Source organism: Monopterus albus, unplaced genomic scaffold (genome assembly GCF_001952655.1).
Source record: "Monopterus albus unplaced genomic scaffold, M_albus_1.0 scaffold18.1, whole genome shotgun sequence".
NCBI classification, from domain to species: domain Eukaryota; kingdom Metazoa; phylum Chordata; class Actinopteri; order Synbranchiformes; family Synbranchidae; genus Monopterus; species Monopterus albus.
This window is the reverse complement of record NW_018127898.1, coordinates 2,185,551-2,210,900: the sequence shown is the minus strand read 5'-3', so window position 1 is coordinate 2,210,900 and position 25,350 is coordinate 2,185,551. Positions and strand designations below refer to the sequence as shown.

General features: G+C 42.4%; 2 protein-coding genes across 2 annotated transcripts; one reads left to right on the top strand and one right to left on the bottom strand.

The window, feature by feature from the left end:
- Positions 1-620: 620 nt before the first annotated feature.
- Positions 621-16,924, top strand: per3 (period circadian clock 3). The gene is made up of 23 exons (XM_020592721.1): positions 621-867; positions 3,304-3,471; positions 3,803-4,230; positions 4,873-5,033; positions 5,615-5,733; positions 7,413-7,611; positions 7,983-8,034; positions 8,508-8,659; positions 9,008-9,086; positions 9,187-9,293; positions 9,407-9,563; positions 9,783-9,891; positions 10,303-10,431; positions 10,548-10,656; positions 10,759-10,870; positions 11,790-11,929; positions 12,035-12,199; positions 12,409-12,660; positions 12,761-13,629; positions 13,821-14,013; positions 14,317-14,503; positions 14,913-15,063; positions 15,142-16,924. The coding sequence occupies exons 3-23, from the start codon at positions 3,944-3,946 to the stop codon at positions 15,262-15,264; spliced, it is 3,852 nt and encodes a 1,283-aa protein (XP_020448377.1). The 5' UTR covers positions 621-867; positions 3,304-3,471; positions 3,803-3,943; the 3' UTR covers positions 15,265-16,924.
- LOC109955999 (matrix-remodeling-associated protein 8-like) lies at positions 15,494-25,350 on the bottom strand. Its single transcript, XM_020592722.1, has 12 exons — positions 25,197-25,350; positions 24,607-24,633; positions 24,202-24,507; positions 23,865-23,966; positions 23,649-23,782; positions 23,371-23,550; positions 22,047-22,188; positions 18,318-18,476; positions 18,211-18,235; positions 18,035-18,120; positions 17,876-17,947; positions 15,494-17,785 (listed from the first exon to the last, which is right to left on the bottom strand). The coding sequence occupies exons 1-12, from the start codon at positions 25,246-25,248 to the stop codon at positions 17,763-17,765; spliced, it is 1,308 nt and encodes a 435-aa protein (XP_020448378.1). The 5' UTR covers positions 25,249-25,350; the 3' UTR covers positions 15,494-17,762.

Sequence of the window (25,350 nt, the reverse complement as noted above, 5' to 3'; positions counted from 1 at the left end):
ACATACTGCATGTCAAAGATGTAACTGACATCACTGTATCAAAAACCTCAAATGTAAGCTGCTTTGCCATGCCAACTGTAAAATATAATAGTTTGTCATCAGGGCCAGATTATTAACTAGCAAAACCTGCTGCAGCTGACAATTTTTTTTAAACAATGTACTAATGGTTTGGTTTATAAAAAGTCACAAAATAGTCTGCTGAAAAATGCTCAGTACTATTATCAAGCACCCAATGTGAAATCAGTTCTCCAAAATTGAAAAAATACTGAGCATCAGAAAGGCTAAGGAAGCACATATTCCCATTTGAGAGCCTGGAGCATGTGATATTTGTGGCATTTTTGATCTGTTATCGGTCATTGTCAGATAACTGACAACAATCGAAGAGGTAAAAAGAAAATTAAAATGTCAATTTGTAATAGGAGGCTACAAGATGTGTGAAATGCATTGCTGGACCTTACAGCACCGCTGTTCACTCATTCTGCAGAAGAGGGGATACAGACATGTTAGCTATATCAAGAAGGATGCGCAAGACTTGTAGTGGATCGGCGCTAGAGCGCTCTATTCCGGGCTTGTTGCCTCTTTGTTGTGTAACATGGGGATCCACGTGAACCATAGCAAACCGCGGCGTTTAGACACGCTCACTATTAGCGCTCTGTCCAATCACACACAGAGCCAAAGTTAGTCTGACCAATAATCGCGGAGTGGGCGGAGTTATGCTGCGCCGGCCTCACGTTGCACAAATTGTCAAGCGCTCGGGAATGGATGATGGTTTAGCTACGACCCTGGGACATAACTTAAAACATACTTCAAAAGCGGCCAATTTTGAGTTTTGGATACTGAAGCGGAGACACACGTAGAGTCGAAAAGGTAAATATTGCACCAGAAATACAATGATATGAGGTTGAAGTTAGCAAGGTGGCTAATTAGCTAACCACCTCGACCACGCCACCGACCAGAGAGCAGTGGATGTAAACAAATGAATTTTAATCGTTGTCTTGTATGCTTTAGTGCTAACATACTGTTGTGGGCATATAACTCAGATATGGACAGTATATAACATGTGAAACAACTCAAAAGAGTACTGTTGACTTGTGCTAGGACTTGGTGCATGGCATCTTTAGGGCTCTGCTGTCCGTGCCTCCATTTGAAGCATCCTGCAGTAATATTGTATTTCTGCCAGTTTGTAGGCATCACTAGCAAATAGTAAAACTGGTTAAATGCTGGGAGGAAAACAGCATTGCCGCCTTGCAAGCTTGCTGTGATTGCACGGATATCGTTTGCAGCTCCTACTCAGACCTAATGAACTTAGGCGGGCTGACTCCTCTTAACGCTCTTTGTGTGCACTAGATACAGCACAGCCTTCCCTAATAACGGGCCATAACAAATGTGAAAATATTCATTGGAGATTCCCTTCCTGACAGTTTTAATACATGTAAACATTACTAAAGCCCCTTGTCCAGATCAAATTTGTTGACGCATTTTGCGGTAGTGTGTCGTCCATCAGACCTTTCAGACCTGACATGACTGTAACCAAATCCGTAACACCTAGAAATTCACAGCTGTGATCGGTCTCCCTGTTCCAAAGAACACCAATCCTATGCTGCCTAATGAGAAAATTAGTTTAAAAACTTGTTTTGCCAATAGTTGATGGAACAACTTGACCCGCTGCAATTTGCTTTACCAGACGGGGAAAGGTGTGGAGGATGCAACGCCTTTTAAACTTTCTAACCAATTTGTAAATACAAGTTCAAGGCCATAGCAGGCTTTTGTTTGCAAACTTCTCGTCTACATTAAATATGTTGTAGTCTCATCTTTTAATTGAAAGTTTGCTTTGGACTTTAATCTGCCTCACCAGCTTGTACTATGGATTCTGGACTCAATGAGGGACAGAGAGCAGATAATTTTTGAAATGACTGTTTGACATGTACTTTCAGTCACAGCTTCACCACAAGGGCGTGTCCTTTCACCCTTTACCCTTGAATAGCTCTCATGGATGCAGGGGCACTCAGACCACAGCAGCACTGTCACTGATTTTATTTCTGTGTGATAACAATTTCTGATATTTCTTCAAAAATATCTAAACTCAGGGAACAGGTAATAGATTTTAGACACAACAGAGATGTAAATACAGAAGCAGCCTTTACAGCATTGTTCAAAGATCATTGAAGTGAAACAAAGGTTAGATTAATTCTTGCAACCAACAAATCCTCCAGATTTCATACCTTCTGCAATAAATGTAGCCTTGTATTTGTGTTCACAAACTAATACAACAGCCAGCAAGTTATCAGTTGGCGAAGTTGCACCTGGTCTTGGCAGTGTTGGTAGATGAAATGTGTAAATAGAGCTTTTCTACACACACTGAAGTGCACTCACTCTCACACACACTGACACAACTGAAGTGCACTCACTCTCACACACACACTGACATGCCCTGGTTGTGTCACTGGGAACAATTTGGAGTTCAGTGTCAAGGACAGTGTCACAAGGACACTTCTACATGTGGACTGGAGAAGCTGGGGATCGAACCGCCAGCAGTATGGCTAGGGGACGACCTGCTCTACCATCTGAGCTACAGCTGCTCCAGATCATAGAGTGAATAGATTTTTTTTTTCTTTTTGTATTAATGTGTCTGTAGAGCTTTGGCTAAATACAAATCTCAGGCATTTAATCATGGTTTTTATTTCATGGCAGACATTTTGACATGTAGTAGGAAAAGCTCAGGTGTAAAAAATAACATTAACAATGTCCCAGTAAAAGCTATTAATCATTTGCTTGTTTAAACTTCTCCCTCATTGAATATTCATTCATTCTCCATCTCATCTTTTCTCTTTACTCCCCCTCCCTTCTTTTTGTGAACGTATCACCAGACTCTTTATAGAGAGCTGAACATACCCACACTACACACCTTCACATATCAAACTCTCCTACATTCTGCTGTAAATGTGTCCATGTTTCATGTTTTGTCTTGTTACCATTCTGTTTTGTGTTGCAGTTATAAATGGATTGTACAGTTGTTAATGTTATTATTTACCCCAGTGCTTTTCTGCATCATAGCCATGTACTAGTTTCGCATGACAGCTAGATTTGTAGCATGTTTCAGAATTTAGTGTGTTTTCACAGGAAAATCAAGTTTATTCACTAAAGTCACTCGGATCCACAAACACTCTGGCTACTGTTTTGAATAAACCACCAACCTCACATTCTCTGTTTGGAAAAGGTAGAGGACAGTGGTATTGCCACATGATCTGTGTTGTAACACTATTGTAAACCCTGAGGCTCTACTCCCCTTATCTCTGATTCTAGGAGACTGTCTGTGGCTCAGGAGGTAGGGCGGTCGTCCCCTAACCAGAAGGTCGGCGTTTCGATTCCCGCTCTCCCCAGTCCACGTCGAAGTGTCACTGGGCAAGACGCTGAACCTGAACTTGCTTCCAATGGCCAGAGTAGTGCCTTGCAGGGAGAGCGCGATCATTGGTGTGTGTGTGTGTGTGTGTGTGTGTGTGTGTGTGTGTGAGTGACTTGGCGCTGCAGATGGCTGCCTCTGTTCTGTACAGAAGACAAATTCCTTGTGTGTGTGCAACTTACTTACCAATAAAAGTGTTATCATTAATATTTAAGAAGACTTTAAAAAAAAGTTTAGATTTTTGATGTGATGACTTTTAATACAGCCTTATCACCTCTCATTTAGGGGTCCCACTGATTAATGGTCACCACCAGCTACTTGTTCTTCCATGTTGTACCTTCAGTCCTCCAGACTTTGCTCTGATACTGTTGACCATTCCCCTTTATCCCCTCTGTCTTACAGTGTTCAAGGCAGACCGTTACATCCACACTGAGCGCTAGTTTAATGAACAGTGATTTATTGTTACCACATGGAACCCATTCTCTCTGCTGAATACATGAAGACCTTTACTGATCAATGTAACTGGACAAATTACTATTACTGATGTGTGACCAAAGTGCTGAGATGCCTGGGGGTGACAGCGGTCCAAATGGGGAGGAGCCTGCATTACCATTAGCCACGGGAAATAATGGAGGGAGAGAGAGGGTATCGTCAGGGCGGCAGGATGAAGGGCCGCAGTCCGGGCACGTCGAGGGAGAGGATAACGGAGTTTTGGATGGAGAAGTTGGGCAGGAAGATGAAGAGATGACTAGTGGGTCACATGATCTCTCTTCCTCAGCTGATCACAGCCCTGGGAGCACCACTGGATCCACCTCGGCTTCAACCAAGAGGTATTTAGAGTGTGTATGCTCTAATTTTTGGCATGGTGGTTCAGCGATTAGCGCCGTCTCCTCACAGCAAGAATGTTTCGGGTGGCTTTCAGTGTGGAGTTTGCGTAATTATGACAAAAAGACTTGATACAAATAAAGCAGTCTGAATGTTGACTAAAATCTATTTCAAGTGAATCCAAAGTCCTTGCATGTTGATTTTCTTACTGTACTGATACACGCTAAAAACCAGAGGCTGTCTGTGACCTTACAGACTGTAAATATAGGTCATTCTAGAAATAAAGAATCAGTTTTATTGGCTAGGTGTGTAGGACACATGAGGTACAGTGATTCTCAATGTGTATGTATATATACACACACACACACACACACACACACACAGATAGATATCAACACGCTACTCCACTGAGGGTTGTTGTTCTGTTATACAGTCATGGGTTAAGTCTTCATCAGAGTGATGGCCCAGGAGAAGAAACTGTCCTTGTGTCTGCTTGTTTTGGCATAGAGTGACCTGTAGTGCTGCCCAGGCACCATTTGTGCTAAAACAAAAACCAAACTGTTTTTAAGGAACACCAGATGTACTGTGTTATCTTCTGTCTGTGATCTAAATATGTTCATTTTTGTGGCACCTCTGAACATTTGTAGCAGTGAGCATGCTGATGGTGGCAGAGGGCAGGCCCACAGAGAGGTGATGATCACAGTGGCCGAGATGAAGAAGAGGCTCCCATCAGACAAATTCAGTCGCAGCAAAGCCAGCACTGTGGAGGCCTTAAGTTATGCTCTCAACTGTGTTAAACAAGTTCAAGGTAATCTGGCAGATGGAAACATTTGCTTCTCTTTGAAACATTTTGTTCTTTCTTTGACATCTGTATAGTGCTGACACTTTTTGTCCAACAAGCCTGAGGTTAGTGATGAGCCGATCCACATTTTTTCAGTTCTGATACACAGCGGCCGATTCTGACACAAGAGCCCTTCATTTTAATTAACATTCAACATTAATAAACAAAATATTAAATATGAGTAATGATGGATAAGTGCAGCCACTAGATGGTTGGAGGCCAAGTACACACATTTCTCCAAATCATTGTACATTAACAGATCTCCACTTCTGGGCTAGAAATAAACTTGTAGCATTGGTTTTGCAAGATTTTACATTTACCATTTAAAATGTAGCCAACATTATGGCATTAATAATTTATTATTAATAAAAAATCTGTCTCACCCGTCTCTGTATCGAGGGTCCAGTAAAGTGGCAACTTAATAGAGGGGGCCACATTCGATGTCGCTCACATCTGAGGGCCAAATACCAGTTGTGAAGCTCATGGCTTTAACATTTAACTGTGCTGCCAACTGTGATGTGGTTTGTGTGTGTGTGTGTCCTCTGTAGCCAATAGTGAATACTACAAACTGCTGTTGCGAAATGGCCAGGATGAGAGGCAAGATGCCACTGTTTGCACCCTGGAAGAGTTGGAGCAGGTCACCTCCGAACACACCCTTAAAAACACGGTACAAACACACACAGAGACAGCACTAGGAACTGATGCTGTTGTCACTTTCTTGCCCTATTTTCTGCTTACACTTCTCGGTGTGCACACATATTCAGGAGTCATGACAAAGATACTACCCCTAGTACGGATGGGCATTTAGTCTGAAGAACAACACTCTGTATTTTCCAGTTGCTTATATAATGGCCAGCGACTGCTACATACGATTCAGTTGCAGCCATGGTCAGAGACACCTTTTCAACACTTGTGAAACGACTGTGCAGCTCACGTTCATTATCATCGTACGGTTTATCCCTTCATGTCGTGACTATTTTTCTTGATAGGACCATATACTCAGACTTTCTGCTGGATGTCTCGCCTTCAAATGGCTGTGGATACTTGTCGATTTATAATCTGTTAACTTAACCTGGTAGGGTTTGCACTGTACCTCATTTTCATTTATTTTCTCAAAGAAGTTCCGCACAGAACTTCTTGATGGCTTTAGTCTCAGCATGTTTCTGCTGTTTGGCACTGTAGTAAAATGATATACTGACCTTGTTATCACATTATTTCCAGTTTACAGTAAAAAACAAGGGAAAATAGTGGCTCTTTGTAACGACAAAACCATAGTCGCATAAAATATCCATCCATCCATTTTCCTCTGCTTATCCGGAGCCGGGTCGCGGGAGCAGTAGTCTAAGCAAAGATGCCCAGACTTCCCTCTCTCCAGACACTTCCTCCAGCTCCTCCGGGAGAATGCCAAGGCGTTCCCAGGCCAGTCGAGAGCCATAGTCCCTCCAGCGTGTCCTGGGTCTTCCCTGGGGCCTCCTCTCGGTGGGACATGCCCGGAACACCTCCCTAGGAAGGCGTCCAGGAGGCATCCGAAATAGATGCCTGAGCCATCTCAGCTGGCTCCTCTCAATGTGGAGGAGCAGCGGTTCTACTCTGAGCTCCTCCCAGGTGACCGAGCTCCTCACCCTATCTCTAAGGGTGCACCTGGCCACCCTGTGGAGAATGCTCGTTTTGGCTGCCTGTATCCGGGATCTTGCCCTTTCGGTCATGACCAAAGGTGAGATACTTGAACTCCTCCACTTGAGGCAGGAACTCTCCACCAACCTGAAGGGAACAAGCCACCCTTTTCCGACTGAGAACCATGGCCTCGGATTTGGAGGTGCTGATTCTCATCCCAGCCGCTTCACACTCGGCTGCAAACCGCCCTAGTGCACGCTGGAGGTCCTGATTTGATGGAGCCAACGGGACAACGTCATCTGCAAAAAGCAGGGACGAGATCCTGTGGTCCGCAAACCGGACTCCTTCCGGCCCCTGGCTGCGCCTAGAAATTCTATCCATAAAAGTAATGAACAGAACCAGAATATGGGGCAAAATATTCAGTTTCTTTAAATTTAATTAATATTTGAAAATCATTGTGCATCCCTAGCCCTTAGAGCATTTACCATGGGCTGTTTTTAAATCACATTTTGATACTGATTCAAGGTTCCATTACAGTTGTGGACAGTCTGGAAGAAGCAAACACATTTACATACATACATGCACATAGATGTTTATTTCTGCCTCATGCCTGAGCGGGTGTGTGAGTGTATGTGCGTTTTACTGCTTTTGTGTGTATGTCTGCGACTTGGCTTGCTTGTGTGCACGTCTTTCTACATGTGCGTGCGTGCGTCTCTTTGTGTCTCCATGTAGGACTCCTTCGTGGTGGTTTTCTCCCTGTCAAGTGGCCACGTGATGTACTCGTCAGAGCAGGCTCCCAGCATCCTTTGCTGCAAGAGGAAATTCCTTGAGTCAGCCAAGTTTGTGGAGCTGCTCTTCCACCAAGATGTCAACGTCTTCTACTCTCACACAGCGCAGCCACACCTCACACCCTGGAGCAGCTCACACACGGGTGTGTTTAGACCACATTTGCTGAATTTTTGATATTTTTAGGTTGTCACCAATTCACTCAGTTTTTTTATACATGTTTTTATTGTTTTTTTTTAATGTAAATTTAGTTAAATTTTAGAAAATTTTGGGTAGTTTATACGGGGTAATTCAGGGTTTGTTGTTTTTATTAAAATCAGTTTTTTATTACCATAAATAATAACCCAGTACAGCACAAGTAAATATGAATAAACTGTCTGTTTTACAAGTAAATAACACATTTTGGTTTTAGATTTTTCTTACAATTTATATTTAAAAATATATTTGACATTTCATCTGTGTTTTCTGTTCAAGAGACAGGCATGTAACTAACTTTTCTGCTGTTTCTCTCTGCAGCAGGGGTTCTGTTTGACTGTGCCCAGGTCAAGTCTTTCTTCTGCAGAATTAGGTGTGTGGTCCGTAACATATTTCCATTCCATTTTCTATAATTGATCTCCAGTAAATCTGTAATTTCACAATAACCGAATCGTGCTGTGCATGTATGTGCACAGAAAATCTGAATTTCACACATTCGTGTAGACCATTATGAAATGCAGAAATGCACTGCAAGTGCAGTTCTTTACCAAGTGATGTCCATAAAACTCAGTTGAAAGTCAGTTTTCAAACTTCAACATAATGTACATACTGATCCTATTATGAGACTGTTGCAAGTTATACAGCGCAGATAAAGAGAGAAGAAATCAATGTATATTACTGTGGCATAGACAGATTACTGCTTTAGATGATACATTTGAAATGGATAACTGTATTTGTTCACATCATTTTCTGTCAAACTCCCACACATTTTTGTTGTTCCTTAGTTGAAAGGCTTATTTTCACCTGTGATCACAGTTGAAATGGAAATTTGACTGTGCACTTTAGGGGTGGAAAGGACCGTGAGGGTGAAATGTGTTACAATCCGTTCCGGATCACACCATACCTGCTGAAGGTGCAGGTAACAGGAAGTAGTGGGGATGAGGAGGAGGAGCCGTGCTGCCTGGTGCTGGCCGAACGCATCATCTCAGGATATGAAGGTGTGATCATTGTCATCTGAAAATGCAAACAACTGAAGCAGCTTAGCCCAGTGAAAAGTAACATTTTTATTAATGTGATTAATGTTGACATTATTTACTTATATTCATTTCTTTTGGGATGCAGTACTTTTAAATAATTTAGAAGATAACTGACTGATTTTGTGCTCATCTTTGACCCCAAACATGTTGCTGTTTCAGATTGCCATGACCAAATAAATATTTTTGCTGAATTCACTATCTCTTCTCGCTCATGCTATGCATTCAGTTTGCAGGACTATTCATGTAGTTAGACATATAAGAGGGTTCCCTTTGACATGGCCCTGATATTGATAATTTTCCATGATGCAGCCCCACGGATCCCCATGGACAAGCGCATCTTCACCACCACACACTCCCCCGGCTGTGTGTTCCTTGAAGTGGATGACAGGTACAAATACACAAACAAACCCGTGCATAGTCCAAGTTTAAGTTGGGCTATTTAAGGGGCAGTGTGCTGATGAAGCTGATTGAATAGTCACTATCCACAGGGCTGTGCCGTTGCTAGGATACCTTCCTCAGGATCTGATTGGCACATCGTTGCTGACTTGCATTCACCCAGAGGACCGGCCCCTCATGCTGTCTATGCACCGGAAAGGTAAGTGTTTTGAGATAGGCTTTTGTCATTAATTCTGACAATTAATAGTGACCAATGAGTCATTCAGTCTTAGACATCATCACTCCTCTCTTGCTGTTGCTCTTCATGAGCAGTGTTGAAGTATGCAGGCCAGCCTCCGTTTGAGCACTCTCCGGTGCGTCTCCGTTGTCAGAATGGAGACTACATCACCTTGGACACCAGCTGGTCTAGTTTCATCAACCCATGGAGCCGCAAGGTGGCCTTTATCATTGGACGTCATAAAGTCAGGACGTAAGGAGTAGAACACACACACAAAATATGTTTGGTGTTTTATTCACAAACGAAGTCTCAGCACTTTCCATGTACTCAGGTGGATGGTTTGGTATTTGCATGGTCTGCCCTCTAAACCACCGGTTATATGGGTGCCATGTCAAAGATGAATAGACTTTTTAAAATTAGATTACATAATGATAAAGCTGACCTCACTGTGATGTCATGTTTTGACACCAGGAGTCCACTGAATGAGGATGTGTTCGCTGCTCGGACTAAGGAGGATTTTCCAGTTACTCATGAGGAGATAAAAGATCTGCAAGGAAAGATCTATAAGCTTTTCCTGCAGGTGACTATTTCAGTGCGGGAAAAAAACTGAAGAAAATATTGCTAATCAAAATAATATGGATAATCAATTAATAATTTGAATAAATACTAAAGTAATGTTGCTTGTCCTTGTTTTACATCGTTGTGAAATTAATCCTTGGTTCGCTCTTATATTCTCATTGAAGAGATCTTCATTGCTAAAAGATGCTGAATTAATTGTATTTTTATTCTATTAATATAATAATAATAATAATAATATTCAATTAATTGTAACTAGCAGAGTTGAACCAGATACATGTCCATAATTGTACACTGTGGTAGTGGATACCACAGAAAACATCTTTACTGTGATCTCATGTTTTTTTCTTTCCATGATTGTTTGTATATGCCAGTTTCTCCAGTATCTTCACTGGTCTGTCTCTCTTCTCCACAGCCTGTCCACAACAATGGTTCCAGTGGTTATGGCAGCTTGGGAAGTAACGGCTCTCATGAGCATTACATCAGTGTAGCTTCTTCAAGTGACAGCAATGGCAACCTGTGGGAAGACACGCACCGGGAATCGGTGAGACATCACACTGGTATTGCTTGCCAGGCAGCCAGTTGTAGTGCAGCTCCTAAACGCTCCTGCCAAGGTTAATCATACTCATATATTGTGTGCATGTGTGTGTATTATTGCAGATGACTTTGCAGCAGATCTGTGCTGATGTAAGCAGAGTGAAGAATTGGGCCCAGCATACTAATCTGGATTCCAGCCACAAAATTTCTTTTCTTGGCAAACCTGCCACAGGTAGTTCAGCCCAGTACTAAATCTAATGCATGAAAAATATCCTGTATACGTAAAAATGTGCAAATGTTCTTATATTGCCTAAAATGGCCATTTCCCTCCCAGCACATCTGCCTCCTGCAGCCTCCAAACCCAAGGTCAGAGACTATGAAGACAACAGGAAGCAAACACACATTCCCTCCTATCAGCAGATCAACTGTGTGGACAACATCATCAGGTGTGTGATCGTAGCGTTGTGTTGATCATTTCAGTTTATTATGTGCTGAAGTACCTAGTTTCTTTTGCACGAATAATTTTGTGTTTGTGTGCCAGTGAATTAGGGATTGCACAGATTAGTCAACTAGCTGATTTCAACACACAGAGCTGACATTTTTACCAAGACATTGACTAGTGGCTATTCTTACAGCACTCTGAGTCAGTTGCTTTCTCTCCCCTCTCCTCTGCGCCCCAAAGAAACTTGCTGGAAAACCTGGGTTTAAATAAACTCCAAACAGCCTGCCCAGTCAAGTGGAATTCCACCGTTCTCATACTTGACTAGCGGTTTTTCAGCCAGTTTTCCACTGAAAGCCAGACATGAGTGGAGTGTTCAGTGTTTCTGTCATCAGGACAGTGGCCAGACAAATGGTCTTCACCAGGCTGACTGACAGCAGAAATGTACTAGACAAAAATAGTCTGTAACAGACACCAGTAAAAGGTTTGCAACAGAAAATCACAAGAGATTTGTGTAATTTAAATGGCTGGATGTGGAGACGACTCTTTACTAAATCTGCTGGAAAAAATCTACCTGAAGCATGAAAACCTGAGGATCCAGGGGTGATGTGGAGTTTCATTTGATTTAATGGAACTCTGTTGTGTAGATGCCCAAAATACATACAAAGACAGCTGTGCAATCTGCCCTTGCTGAAGAAACAGCCACCAAACCAAGTGTCCAAAGCAACATCACAATGGCAAGTGGTAGAACAGCTAACTCCAATGCTGCAACCCGTGTTACCCCCTTGTGTGTATGTTGGGGGGTGATGACGCCATCAGTGACTAGTCAGCGTTGACTTGACTTTCATAACAGAGTAGTCAACTCTAAAATAAATTGGATGTCTTGCATTCCCTGCAGTGAATATGCATGTGTTTGTTTATTCCAGATATTTGGAGAGCTGTGCAGGTCCGGCTCTCAAACGAAAGAGTAAGTCTCCTTCCCTGGCCACTTCTTCCTCCTCATCTTCTACTACAGAGGAAGACAAGCCTGCTGGAGCCACTGACACAGCTCAAGCTAGCTCAGATGGTATAAACACGTGATTTAGCCTTGTGTTGTCATTTGGGCAAAATTCTACCATATTCATTACAGAAGCATTAGCTGATCTTCATGTTGTGTCTCCTCACTTTTCAGTGGTGGTGTTGGACAGTGAGGTGTCAGTGGGCCCTACAGCTGCAGCTGTAGTTGGAGCACCTCTAACAGACATCACAATGTCCACCAAGGCCATGAGCGTAGTCTCAGTCACCAGTCAGTGTTCATACAGCAGCACTATTGTACATGTGCCGCAGCCTGAGTCAGGTATATAAACACACCCTTACATAAGTGTGTCAGATCATGAGAGCTACCCAGGTGCAACTGTTCTGTTGATTTCACATATACTATATATCCCACAATAATGACAGTACAGTCTTGCTTTGTATCACTTTCATTCAGGCATTTATTAGCAAGGATGAAAAGGGCTGTGAACTCTCTGCTGATTATGTTTTTTCTTCAATGTTTGCCCACAGAGGCCACAGCGCTGGAGGATGCCCCAATGGGCAGTGAGCCTGCTGATGCTGTCCCGACTCCCATCCGGCCAGCACCGAGCCCCGCCACAGAGGAGCGAAGGTTTGTAGGCCTCACCAAGGAGGTGCTGTCAGCTCACACCCAGAAGGAGGAGCAAGAATATGTAGATCGCTTCCGCCATCACATCCTCCAGAGTCCCTACAGCTCTTACCTCCAGTTGGACAACAGTTCGATAGCTCACTCCCAACACCCATGTATGTATTTACTTGTTAAAGCAGCATATTTTCAGAACACCATGTAAGATTTTGAAGGGAAACTTGAGTACTTTTGATCATCTCGGACATCTCACCACAGGCGACTACCTACGTCCACTGAGCACTGGTGGGTGGAACCGCTCTCGAAGAGGAATACCAAGACACAAGCACCCCAAACCCCAGGGATCCTCAGACAGCTACGCCTCCCCGCCTGGCCCCCCATGCTGTGTCCCTGAATCATCCTGGCCATCTTCAGAGTCCTCCCAACCCCAGATGGGAGCACCCTACAGCCAAACATCCCCACTCCAGGCACCATTCTTGCCCATGATAGTGACCCAGCCTAGCACAGAGCAAGCAGCCAGACCACAACAGCTGTCTGGAGCGACGCCTGTAGTGCTGCAGCCTCCTGACCAAACCCACCTCAGCTACAACTTCAACAACATGCAGTCTGCTCAGAGCCTACCAGGCATGCAACCAAACCAGATGGAGCACATTCGGAATCTGCAGAATATCTCAAACCTTCACAACATGCAGCTTGTGGCACCAGCCCATAGCATAAACCCTTATGTGGCTCCAATCATGGCTGTCATCCTGCCCAACTACCCCACATTCATTACAAGTTACCCATCCATTTACCCACATTGTACTCCCTCCATGCTGCCCCAGGCACCGATCACCATTACAGGCTTTGCCCCTGGCAGTGCACCCTTTCCGCATCCCCAGTTTCAAGCTCAGCCTGGCTTCCAAACTCAGACATCCCCTGGCCCTGTGCTTTGCTCACCCAAAGCCAGCTCCTCTGTCGAGGAGGAGGAGGAGGCAGCTGGGCCTCGGGCTTTATTCTCCAGCTCTCGCTCGAGCTCTCCTCTGCAGCTGAACCTGCTGCAGGAGGAATTGCCCAAGCCGAACGAAGTGCAGAGCAGTACGGGCCTCAACCATGCCGAGAGCCTCCACGAACAAGATGTCAATGAGGTGAGTCTGCTGTTTCCTGTGAACCTCTTGTCACAAAGTTCAACATGCTTTTTTTTACAGCTCCCTTCTACAAGTTTTAAACCACCTCTTATCAGTCTGTCAGTTGATGCATTTTATACATAAGCAGTACAAGTTAATATAGCTCTCTGATACACATGGTATAGTTCTGATGGAACAATTTTCTTACTCAGGGCGACGCCCCCAGTGAGTCTGGGAACAATGATGCCCAGTCTACATCAAGTGAGCTGCTTGACTTGCTGCTGCAGGAGGATGCCAGGTCAGGAACTGGCTCCAATGCCTCAGGGTCTGGGTCAGGAGATTCTGGTGGCTCCCTTGGGTCTGGATCTGGATCTGGGTCCAATGGAACCTCCACTTCTCATACTGGTAAGAAAGAAAAACACTCAAATATCGTGTGGCAGTAATCCTAAATCCCATTCATATTTAGATTGTTGTGTTTTTTTTTGGTTTTTTTTTTTTTATTTACACAAAGCAATACTAATAACATTGTTGATTTATCACCAAACATCTGTACTAGTTGATTTTATGTCAGTAATTTACAACTCTCTGTCTCGGGCATACTGTGCTTCTGAATGAAAATGGATCATGTTGCACTTTGGCATTCCACCTTATGCACGTGCACAGAAAATGAAAACTTCTGACTGATGCAGAGCTCTTGATTGGTTACAGGCAGCAGCAACAGCAGTAAATACTTTGCTAGCAATGATTCATCAGACACATCACGCAAAGCCCGTAAGAGCCAGGAGGCACCGGCAGAGCACCAACACAGCTTCGACACTCGGGTGGAGAACTCACTGTGGGGCATGATCCAGCACACACCCAAGCGAGTCATGATGACGTACCAGATACATGCCAGGTACACACACACACACACAACAATCACCGCTCTCCTCATTTCCATCCCACTCCTGTCAAACAGACAGTTGCTGGTTTAGGGACCACAGCAAAATGAGTGTTTAAAGCTGCATTTTCAAAGGTTTTTGAGGTTTTCCATTATTTTAATGACATCCTGTGACACTCTGGCTGCTTGACCATTGTTTGACTTTGTTATTGTGATTTCCTTAATCTTAACACTGGCATTTGAGCTACTGTTTTCATGTTTATATGTTTTTATCTGTTGCTCCCAGCACAGCTGTGAACAGCTGATCAAGACAAAGGGGAGCTTTGGTTTAATGACACCATCTCCTGATTTGGTTGTGTGATGACATGACAGTCCCACATTTTTAAATGCAGTTTGTCTTGTATCTTCTGTTCCTGTCTTCCAGGGACCGGAATGAGGTGTTGGCAGAGGACAGGGAGAAGCTTCGGGTGCTTCAGCCCCTCCAGCCCTGGTTCAGCCAGGAGCAGAGAGAGGAGCTGGCTGAAGTCCATCCCTGGATCCAACAGCACACTATCCCACAGGAAATAGACACACAGGTGGGGACACAAATCCACACACACATATTCCTCTTTCAGCTCATCTGGACACGTGTAACATGTCTTTATGTCTCTCAGGGTTGTGTGGGTTGCAACATAGGCAATGGAGTCACTCAGTCCCCTCACCCTTCTGCCCCAGATAGCTCGTCCCCTGTGGAAAACCCTGAGCAGGACTCCATTGGCTCTGTGGTGGATACTTGAGGAGACCTGGAAACGACACCACCACAAAACAACCACTGTCCAGTTCACAGTGCACTAACTAGTTTGCATTTAAGACTGACAGTCTTTTGGCACCATGATCCATTTGTTGCTCACTGTGAGCAGAGGGTCCCTTGGACGCTGCCTCTGAACATGAGCACTGTGTACACACCCTGTCTGTAGGATGGGTGTGACCTGGGGAAAGGACAAAGACAGTACTGGACAGGTTTGAGTACTGGAACACGTGCCAGTGACACGGACTGCAGCTTGTACAGTATGTTAATTGTTGAGCGTATTTTCTTATTCCGTTGGTTGGTCTCTTGTTGTCCCAAGTATCATTTTTTATGTTGCTTTGACTCAGAAACAACCGTGAACATGTTGATTATTTCACATTGCATTTAGTGCCACAAACACAAGTCCACCCCATTACTCCAAACTTTCTGTAGCAAGTCCTCTCTCCAGCCAATATCCTGCCAGATTATGACCCGACAGTACCTGTAGCTGATGTTTGTGTGTAAGCAGACACAGTGCGGCCCCAAAGTTAGTTACCGAATTAATTTCATCTTAGACTGTGTAGATGCCGGTTTGACTGTCAGCGTGTGTGTTTGTCTGAAAGTGAGACAGTGAGAATTCTAAATGTTGTCACTCTTCTTATTGTCCTGGGTTCAGTTTGCAGGTGACCTTGTGAGTGAGTGTGTGTGCAGGTGATCGATTGCAAGCTGCTTCCTTCTACACCGCCTGACAGTGCAAGACAGACCAGGGTTTTCTACTGTTTTTAGATTGAACGTACAGTATATAACAGTACCAAGTATTTTGTACAAAAAGTACACAAAACAAACTTCACAAAGTGTATAAAAAGCCATTTGTCTTGAATTCAGGGACTGTTTATTTGTGACACAAAGGAATGAATAAATGAATTCTGACCTAATGTGTGATTATCTGTTAAACACAGTAATTATACTGATACCTACTATCATGGCCAGGACACTTTGGCAAAAGAGATTGTTAATCTCAATGAGGTTTTTCCTGGTAAAATAAACATTAAAAAAAAGTAGTTTAAACTGTTCAGGTAATACACCCATGAGTACCGATAGTGCAGCAACACAGAATAATAACAAAGGCAGATATCAGCAGCAAAGTCTGTACATGACTGACACAACCAGGGCTGTGACTACCGACGAGGACACCTAGGTCATGTTCCTTGTATTATTATTGAATGTTTGGGGATTAGTTTACTTTCTACCAAATAACGTGGGTTTTTAAAGCTCAGTCTGCTATTTTGTAGAATCACTATCTCAATTTGTGTGTTTTATAGGCAAAACAAAGAAAAAAAATCAATTAAAAAGTAAAAAATAGAATGCAGAGTTAAATTTATGAACAAAAAGTTCAGTTCTACCGGATGTAACTTTTTATGGCTAGTAAAAAAACAAGGGAATGTAGTGTGAAACTTGAATTGCCAGACCAACGGTGCTGAAGCAGACATTCTGACTTGTCAGAACGTTAAGCGAACACATCAGTCACATCAAAAAATAAGAAGAGGAACCCATTCTGCAGATTTCAAAGGGAGAATGACAAAAATAGTTGTGGAATCACTGAGACCATTTTCATTGAAGACATTTTCACAGGTGTAAATAAAATGAACGATGGCTGCCTCAGTATCAGGGTGTCACTGTCACTGCTCACTGAGGCACCTTTTTTTTTTTTTAGTAACATGTAAAATGTCTGCTGTGAAAGATGCCAAACACTTCTTCAGTTCACAAGTATTTACACTTACTATGCAATATCCATACATCCATTTGAATTAAATGAGTTTTTTTTTCCTAACAAGTGTAATAGGTGATTACTGTTAAAAAGAAACATTAAAAAATGTAATACATGTTTTAAAAAAGGGCCATTCCACAGAAATTACATACAGTCTGTGCATCTAAATCAAACATTTTACATTGCTTCATTTATGAGATAGCATACAGTTAATCAAAGCTGAGAGGAAGCAGCCAGCACTGATAATAACTTTTCAGTGGTGCTTCAATCCAGTCAGGTAGCCAAGATGAAATATGAGTAAAAAGTTACTAACAAAGTGAAAAGTGAAAAGTGAAGCATCAGTACATTTTTTTAAAAGTTGTGGCATAATAACTAAGGTTGTAATAACTACACCGAGACAACTTTATTTGGCTCGTGTACACATTTCTCCTCATTATCATTCAAGCCTCGGCTAAAACCCTGCTGCAGGTGGTGCTGTGGTGCCACAGACAATGGTCCCAGTCCAGTCTTTAAATTGATCAAGTACAACATAAGAAAACAAAATCTTTTTTACATGTATGTCCCTAATACTGGCATTTTGAAAACACAAGATTGCAGTGTGCTTTGTTTTTTATTACTGCTTTACATTTCTGCAACACTGTGGCATTTCTCCTGCCAGGAGGAAAGCAGTGTGTTTCACTTTGAGCGTAGCCCCTGGACCAGCCAGTGACTCCAGTTTCAGTTTTTCCTTCATCATTTTCTCACTTAGAAAACTTCTGCATCTCTGCAAGAAGCAAAGACAAATTGAATGTGAGGTTAAGGTGGATGAAAATGCGATTTAATTCATCATAGCTGCTATGTGAGTGTTTGTCACCTTTGTCAAGATCGATGACTTTAGGCTGAGGGCTACTGTGGACTTTCTCTTTCATCAGGTTGTTCTTGTAGTCTAAAAATCACACAGGAGAACGTCAAAAGACATGCAGTCAAGACAGAATCCACTGTAGATTTCCATTCCATTCTTTCTTTAACTCACCAAATCTTCTCTCCTCCTGACTGCATACATTCACCTCAGCAACGCCCATCTCAAACTCATCTGAGCTGCTGTGGCTTCTGCGGGACCTACACAGGATGAGAGAGACATCTAAGTGTGTGTTTATGGGTAAGACAATGATTATGTGACAGCAGCCTTTGTGTGTTTACAGCACTCACATCATATAGGTCTGGGGATAAAACTCTGAAAACACAAGAAAATTAGATGAGATTCGGAATTTCACAGTAAATCACCTACAATCAAAATGAGCCTTTGCAATCCACACCTTTGCTTCTACGTCTGCATGTGATGAGGATGATGAAGAGGATAATGAATGTCAGGATCAGGAAGGCTGTGAGGACGTATCCCATGGGTAAGAAAAAGTGGTGTCTCTGGTCAGGCAGAATAACATTGATGACTCGTGGTGACTCAGCCTTAGTAATGTCTTGAGTAGCACAAAGATCACAACAGTCAGCATTTCATTCCATCTGTTCTTCATCTTTTCTTTCACAAACATAGCAATGTGTCATTATGAGGTTCACAAATATAATAATTAGGACCAGGTCTGTACATGAAACAGAGATTACACACCTCATGAGTAATACAGAAATAATGTATTAAATCCAATAATCACTCTCACTTACTATAACTCATCACTCCATTTCGGAGGTACTTTCTCTGGCTTTCCAGCTTTGCATATTTTAACTTAAAAGTTTGAACAACATCATATTCCTCAAACATAACTTTGTTTAAAGCCTTATTAAGTGGTGGAAGAAGTACTCAGATGTCATACTTATGTAAAAGTAACAATACAACAGTATAAAAATAAACAGATAAAAGTCCTGCACTCAGAATATTAAGTAAAAGTACAAAAGTATTAGCATCAAAACATACTTAAAGTACTAACATTCAAAGTACTCATTAGGCAGAATGGCACATTTAACATTAATGTATATCATATGATTTGATTATAACTACTTGCCTCTAAAATTTAGTGAAGTCAAAGTATAAAGTAGCACAAAATCAAAATACTCAAGTACAGATATCTCAACACTGTACTTGAGTAAATGAACAGTTACTTTCCACCACTGGCCTTGGTATCATTTAGATGTGCATTTGTCCTTTGTTCATATGTTAAATAGATTCCATTCTTTCTCCCATTTGACTTGTTGAGTCATTTATTCTGTTTTCAAAATGCTTACATAATATTTAGCCACATTAGCTGTGAGGTACAAAAGATGGCAGTCTGGGCTGGTCCACTACTTTGGCTGAGATAAAATAACTCTATACTGTACATAACTACAGAATGGGTTGCCATAGATTTTGGTGCAGATATTCAGGGTGCCTAGACGACTCCTAATGTTTCAGGTGATCCTCTGACTTTTCCTGTAGTGGCACCAGCAGACTAAAATATGTGTCCCAGCATTTGCTAAGCTAGAACCAGGGAAGACTGGTTTTTGGTACTATGCAGCTCACTACTGGGATGAGCTCCAACACAAACACAAACTAAAGCTAGAAAATCCTTCCGCAGAGGGTTAAAAATTTTGTTAGCCAACATTTTGTAAAGCAAAACATGACCTTCTAAACATTAGCATGTTGAACTCAAATATTTTAAACATGCTAAAAAACGACTGACTTTTGAACATCATTTCAACTACTCTTGTCTTTGTTCTCAAGTCATTCAGAAGGATTCAATATGCTTTTGCAGTGGCAGAATGCATCTAATGCTAGGAGAGTAACATGTGCACTCACTGGCAGAGAGTTCTCTCCAGGCAACACCTAAATCATTCTCAGTCTGTGCATGTGGCAGCATATGTGTGTGTGTTTGATGTTTCACATGTATGAGTGTGTGTGATGCCACATAAGCGCTAACACCTTGGAAATTTGTTTTTTTTTTAATGGGGTGACATTTCCTTGCTTTAAAAAAAAAATTCTGAACACATTTCCAAAGCAGTGCTTCTACTGGGTGGGTGGGTGGGAGGTCAGGGGCCTGGTTTTATTTAAAAGCCTGCAAGGTAAGAAACAGCTGTGGATCTCAGGCTCAATATATCTGAGCCAAAATGAGATCCAGAAAGAAAGTCATGCTGCAGTTTACTTTGCCTGGCAGTGAAACACAGAAAGGAGAGGAGGAGGAGAAGAGGAGTGAAGGAAGGACAGACTGGGGTGGAACAGAGAGGGGCAGCCAAGGGAGAGGAAGGGGGTGGTGAGATGTTTGTCTAGAGACCTGTCGTGCAAAATGTAGCGAGAAAAGACCTTGGCTAGTGACCCCAAACACAAACTTCCAGTACATACATAAATTCCTGCCTGCATTACACATGAAAACATGTTCATTAACATTACAAATCCCCCAATGCTTTTATGTAGTTTCAGGACATTTTCTCCTGACCTGCACCCTGAGGGGAATGTAATGTGTTTGTGTTTAGACTGGCTGCCCTGTATTCTCTCTGCCCAAACTGCACTGAGAAATAACTTGGATGGGAAGGAGGGAGGGGTGACCTACATATCTTTTTCCCTATTCCATCAACAGATGCTTTCACACTCCTTTATTTCTTTGTGTATCTTCATCTGAAAAACTTCCATCTGTATCGGTCTCAGATGTCTTTGCCTCTGTGTGGCCAGCTGCCGTGCAGATGAAGCACACTTTCTTTTCCACACTGCTCATAATCTGCTTAAAAGGCTTCTTTTTTATAAGCCATGGCAAAAAGAAAGTGAGAAAGACAATGCAAAAGAGAAGCTGAATGGAATGGAATGAAAACATACAAACATGAGCGTATGGGATCTTCAAAGACATTAAAGCAGGAAGAAGGCAGGACAGAGGGAAGATGAAAGTGGGTTACAGTAAGAGTAACAACTCCTTCAGAAAGCCAGCGGGGCAGCAGGCAGTCATGAAGAGCATATGAAGACAAAGAGCTGCAGCACAGAGGGAGAGGTTGTATAAACTCACTTCTGTGCTGGTGATAAATCAGTTATGCATCTTGTTTCCCATGCTGCAGTCCTAATGTATTATTACAGTTCAGGCAGTGAAGGATTAATTGCGTGGGCAGAGCTAGATTTCAGTCCAAAGACTGTATTCAGGAGATTCCACTGAAATGAGATCGGTCTTTCTAGCATACTCGCAGACACATACTGTACACATGGACTCGGCCACAAACGCTTCTCATTTCTAAACCTCTCTCAGTGGTTTTTCCACTTTGATACATCTGCCATTGTCGGCTTTTCTTCAATTACCTACCAGAAATGTATGTACCAGAAACTCCCTCACTGCTCAGGAATTTGTTCAGAGTAGGCAGCTGGCACGCCAACATGCCAACTGTCATTTCTGTTTCACCCCTGCCCACCTCCTTTCTTTTTTAATCTGCATTCAGAAAAACAACTAATTAACTGAAAGAGGAGAAACAGACAAAACAGACCCCACCAGTTACACACACACACACACACACACACACACACACACACACACACACACACACAACTAAATACACTCAGAAAAGAAGGAATAGAAACACAAGTGTGCTGAGTAGTGCCATAATGATTAAAAAGCGAGAAGTTTCTGGTTGAAAAGAAAGTGAAAGATGATAAGGGTGAGGCTTGGAGGATGTTTGGAGTTGTTGGAGAGTGTGTGTGGTATTAGGGGTCTGGCATCAGACAAGCTGACAGTGCAAGAAAAAAAACTCTTATGAAAAAATCAGAAAGCTTCAGAAAGCAGGGGTTTTCTTCTCTGCTCCTCCCACCTCCTCTTCCTCTGCTGTTACTTGGCCTTCTTGGGAGTCTCAGGCCGAGACAAAGCACGACAAAGATGAATGAGGACAAAACAAAAAGCTAGAGCTGATGAGTGAAGGAAGAAACAGATGTGGGTTTTTTTCTATTGATTATACATAATACTTCAGATGTGCTAAGTTATAAAACATCTTCTCTGTTCAGTCTCTCACACTGAGCACTAGAACAGGAAGCGAGATTGTGTGTATGTTGTATTTTCACATTTGTGTGTATGTGTGTGTGTGTGTGTGTGTGTTACTTTTGTCTTCACTGGGCAGTGCTTTAGTTAGCTGGGTGGTCTGAATCACCGGTGGCTCCACTGTAACCCTGAACACTCTTCTCTCATGTAGCCCACAGTAATGATGATGAAGGTGGCAGGAATACATTCCCTCATCTGTGGGCTGTAAATACAACTACATAAGATGCAGTGTGTAACTTGCAAATGAAACCTATTCAATAGATCAATGAAACCTAGTTTTCAAGGATTTTAATTTTATTTGGAAACAGTTGTCAAAGTGCTGCTTAGACATATAATGCTAACAGTGACAGCTGTTATATTATTGGGGCGGATGTTTCACAGGTATAATGTTTACCCTTCATCTGCTAAGTAGCACTAAACACAAAGTACTGCTGAGGCTGATGGGAACTGCTTTAGATTAGCAGATATCCAAGTATTGGATGAACTAAACATTTTGACCTGGTTATGACAAAACAAAAAGTGCCTCAGCGTGCCAGAGAGTTACCAGTGTAAAGCAGAGCTGTTTCAACCTCCTCCCACAGAGCAGAGCAGAGCGGAGCTGCTGGGTGAGAATCACCTCTGACAGGTGTTTGGTGAAGCCAAACTTTATAAGCTGAGGATACTGATGGAAAGGAGTAGCCAGTCATTGTAACTATTGTCTCCAGAGCATTTCTTTCAGCAGTGGTCACACTACCAAACTATGATAGACAAAGTTAGCACACTGTCTAGAACACGTTTAAAGCCATAGCTTTCTTTGATGGGCCACAAGAAATATAATTTCTGCCGAGCCAGCTTTACAATTAATTAATTATAACGATATCTATAATTTGTCAAAACATAATTGTCCCTGTTTTGCATGGTCTTTGTACAACACATGTACACTTGTCAAGAACTGTCTTCCCAGACAAACAAACAAACAAGTGTGTTGTGTCAGAGCTAATTAAATCTACCTTTACATTGTTGAACATACAACAAAAACAAAACTGGTCCCACAATGTGGAGGTTACAACCAAGAGGATGTATTGAATTGACAGTAAATGTTCTGATTTATGAGCTTTAACAAAAAACACTGCGACCCTTGAGGTTCCCTCAAATGTGACCATGAACTTTTCTCTGCTTGCTATTACTAAGGACCCACAGGAAGGCTCTCTGGACAGCTCTTGTGTTGTTTTTTATGATGTGATTGCTAACTTTCTGTGGCTACCAACCTCATTTTCCCATTAGAGCAATAAGGTTTGACTTGACAAGGCTATATTACAAATGAAACTTATATGTGTTCTGGAAACACTGTACTAAAACTACCAGTCTCCTGTGGTGTTTTCTGTTACTCTGTTATGCTACATACCTGCAGATCAGATATGGTAAGTGAGAAGTCTCCCTCTGAGAATGCCTCGTTGCTGATGTTCATCTTCCTCTGAAGGAACACAGGACCATAGCTACGCTGCTCCCCGGAGGCATACAGGTCCACCAGGCGGTCAGCGTGGTCATGCCGAACTCCTGGGGACTGGCGGTCCCAGTGGACCACCTGGAAGCCAGCAAGGTAGGCAAAGAGTTACATTTTTTAGTAACAATCATGTAATTCCTCCAAATTAAAAGTTGTCTCTGACTGAGGAAATAAGACACCTGCTGGTCCTCCTCCACGTTGCTCCAGTCTGTCCACACATTACGTCGGTTGATGCATGGCAGCACCACAGTGCTACCAAGCAGCACCACGTACACTGCCTTTTGTCCATCCCAGAAGCGTTGCTCTTTACGGCCTTTATAGTAAAATTTCAAAAAGACAAGCTGGTGTAAATTTGCAATGTGTTGATCATGCTGATAGTATGGAGCGATACGTACGTGATTTGGTGACGTTGAGTTGTACTCTGACCGTCTCGTAGAGGTGGCAGTAGAGATGGTAAAGGTTACAAGAGTATAGACCTTTGTCATTCATCGTCACATCTGCAAACAATAGGGAGAGACCCTAAACACTCCTTGTTTTTAACTCTATTACACTGTTTATAATATAACTTTGACAGAAAATAAAGGCAATTTGATTTCTACATTTTGACTTAGATTCTGTTACATAAACAGAATCCAATGAAGTGTAAGAAAATTATCAAAGATTTTGTTCTATAATTTGAAAGAAATTGTCATTAGAATCACATAGCGACAAAAGTGAAAGACAGCGAGTGACCTTTGATGACCAGGGAGAAGTTTCCATCCTTGAAGGCTGTCGGGATGATGCTGACTCGGCCAAGGTTGTAGGAGTTGTAGATCCTCTGGTCTCCTGTAGAGAACATGTCCACCACTCTCTCCATGGCATAGTCTGAATGGGGCCGGTAGAGGTCCCAGTGGACCACCCTCTGCCTGTCCCTCACCCTGTCCCTGGTCCACACCATGCGGCCGCTCACACACTGCAGCACCACTCTCGAACCAGCAGGCGCACTTACATTATAGCCTGCCACCATCACAGTGCTGCTGCTGTCAGACTGAGCTGACACTAACGAACAGAGAGAGTGTGGAGGTCAGTCAGCACATGTGAAATTCTTGAAGAGAGTGAAAATAAATCACAAATAGACACATGCAAAGAGGAGCATACCTGTAATGAGAAGGTAGCACATAGGGACTGGAATAGAAACAGTAGAAGAAGTGAACAGGGTGATAACTTAAACAGGCCAGGTCAGACAGCCGCTGCATGTTGTGTGTTTTGTTAAAATGTGCTGAATGTGTATCTCCTGCTGGAAGGAAGGATCTCTCAATTCAGATGAAGCTAGATAAATTTGAATTATTAGAGGCCAGTATATTAGCAAACAACAACAGAGATTTTACCTCAACCAGCAAAACCTTATGTGACTAAATCTGAAAAATGGCGAAGCCTGCTCTTACATATAATCATTATAATGTACAGAAGAGTAAAATTACACTGCCCTAATGCTTAGACACTGACTCAGTATATATCAGCATATTAACTGAAATGTTCCCTAAAACTTTAAATTCACATTTCCAAAGTCTAATCAATTTATAAAAGGAAACTGTAAATACTAATTAACCCAGGAAAATAAGCTTACTGTGATAATTAAACCAAGTACTGATGCAGGAAAAGTATACTTATAAATTATAATACTAATGCATACTACATGCACCTGTAACAAAACACAATGCAGCAAAACCAAACTCCAGCCTACTTACTGTAAATTAAGAGGAGCTCCTGAAAAATTAGGTTTATCCTTTGATGATTCATATTAGCAATTTTAAAAGCAATGAGCCTTGTCCAGGCAGTGTACACCAGGCAGACAGCAGGACACAGCAGCAGGACTTGTTTTGTTCAGATTTCAGGACTTCA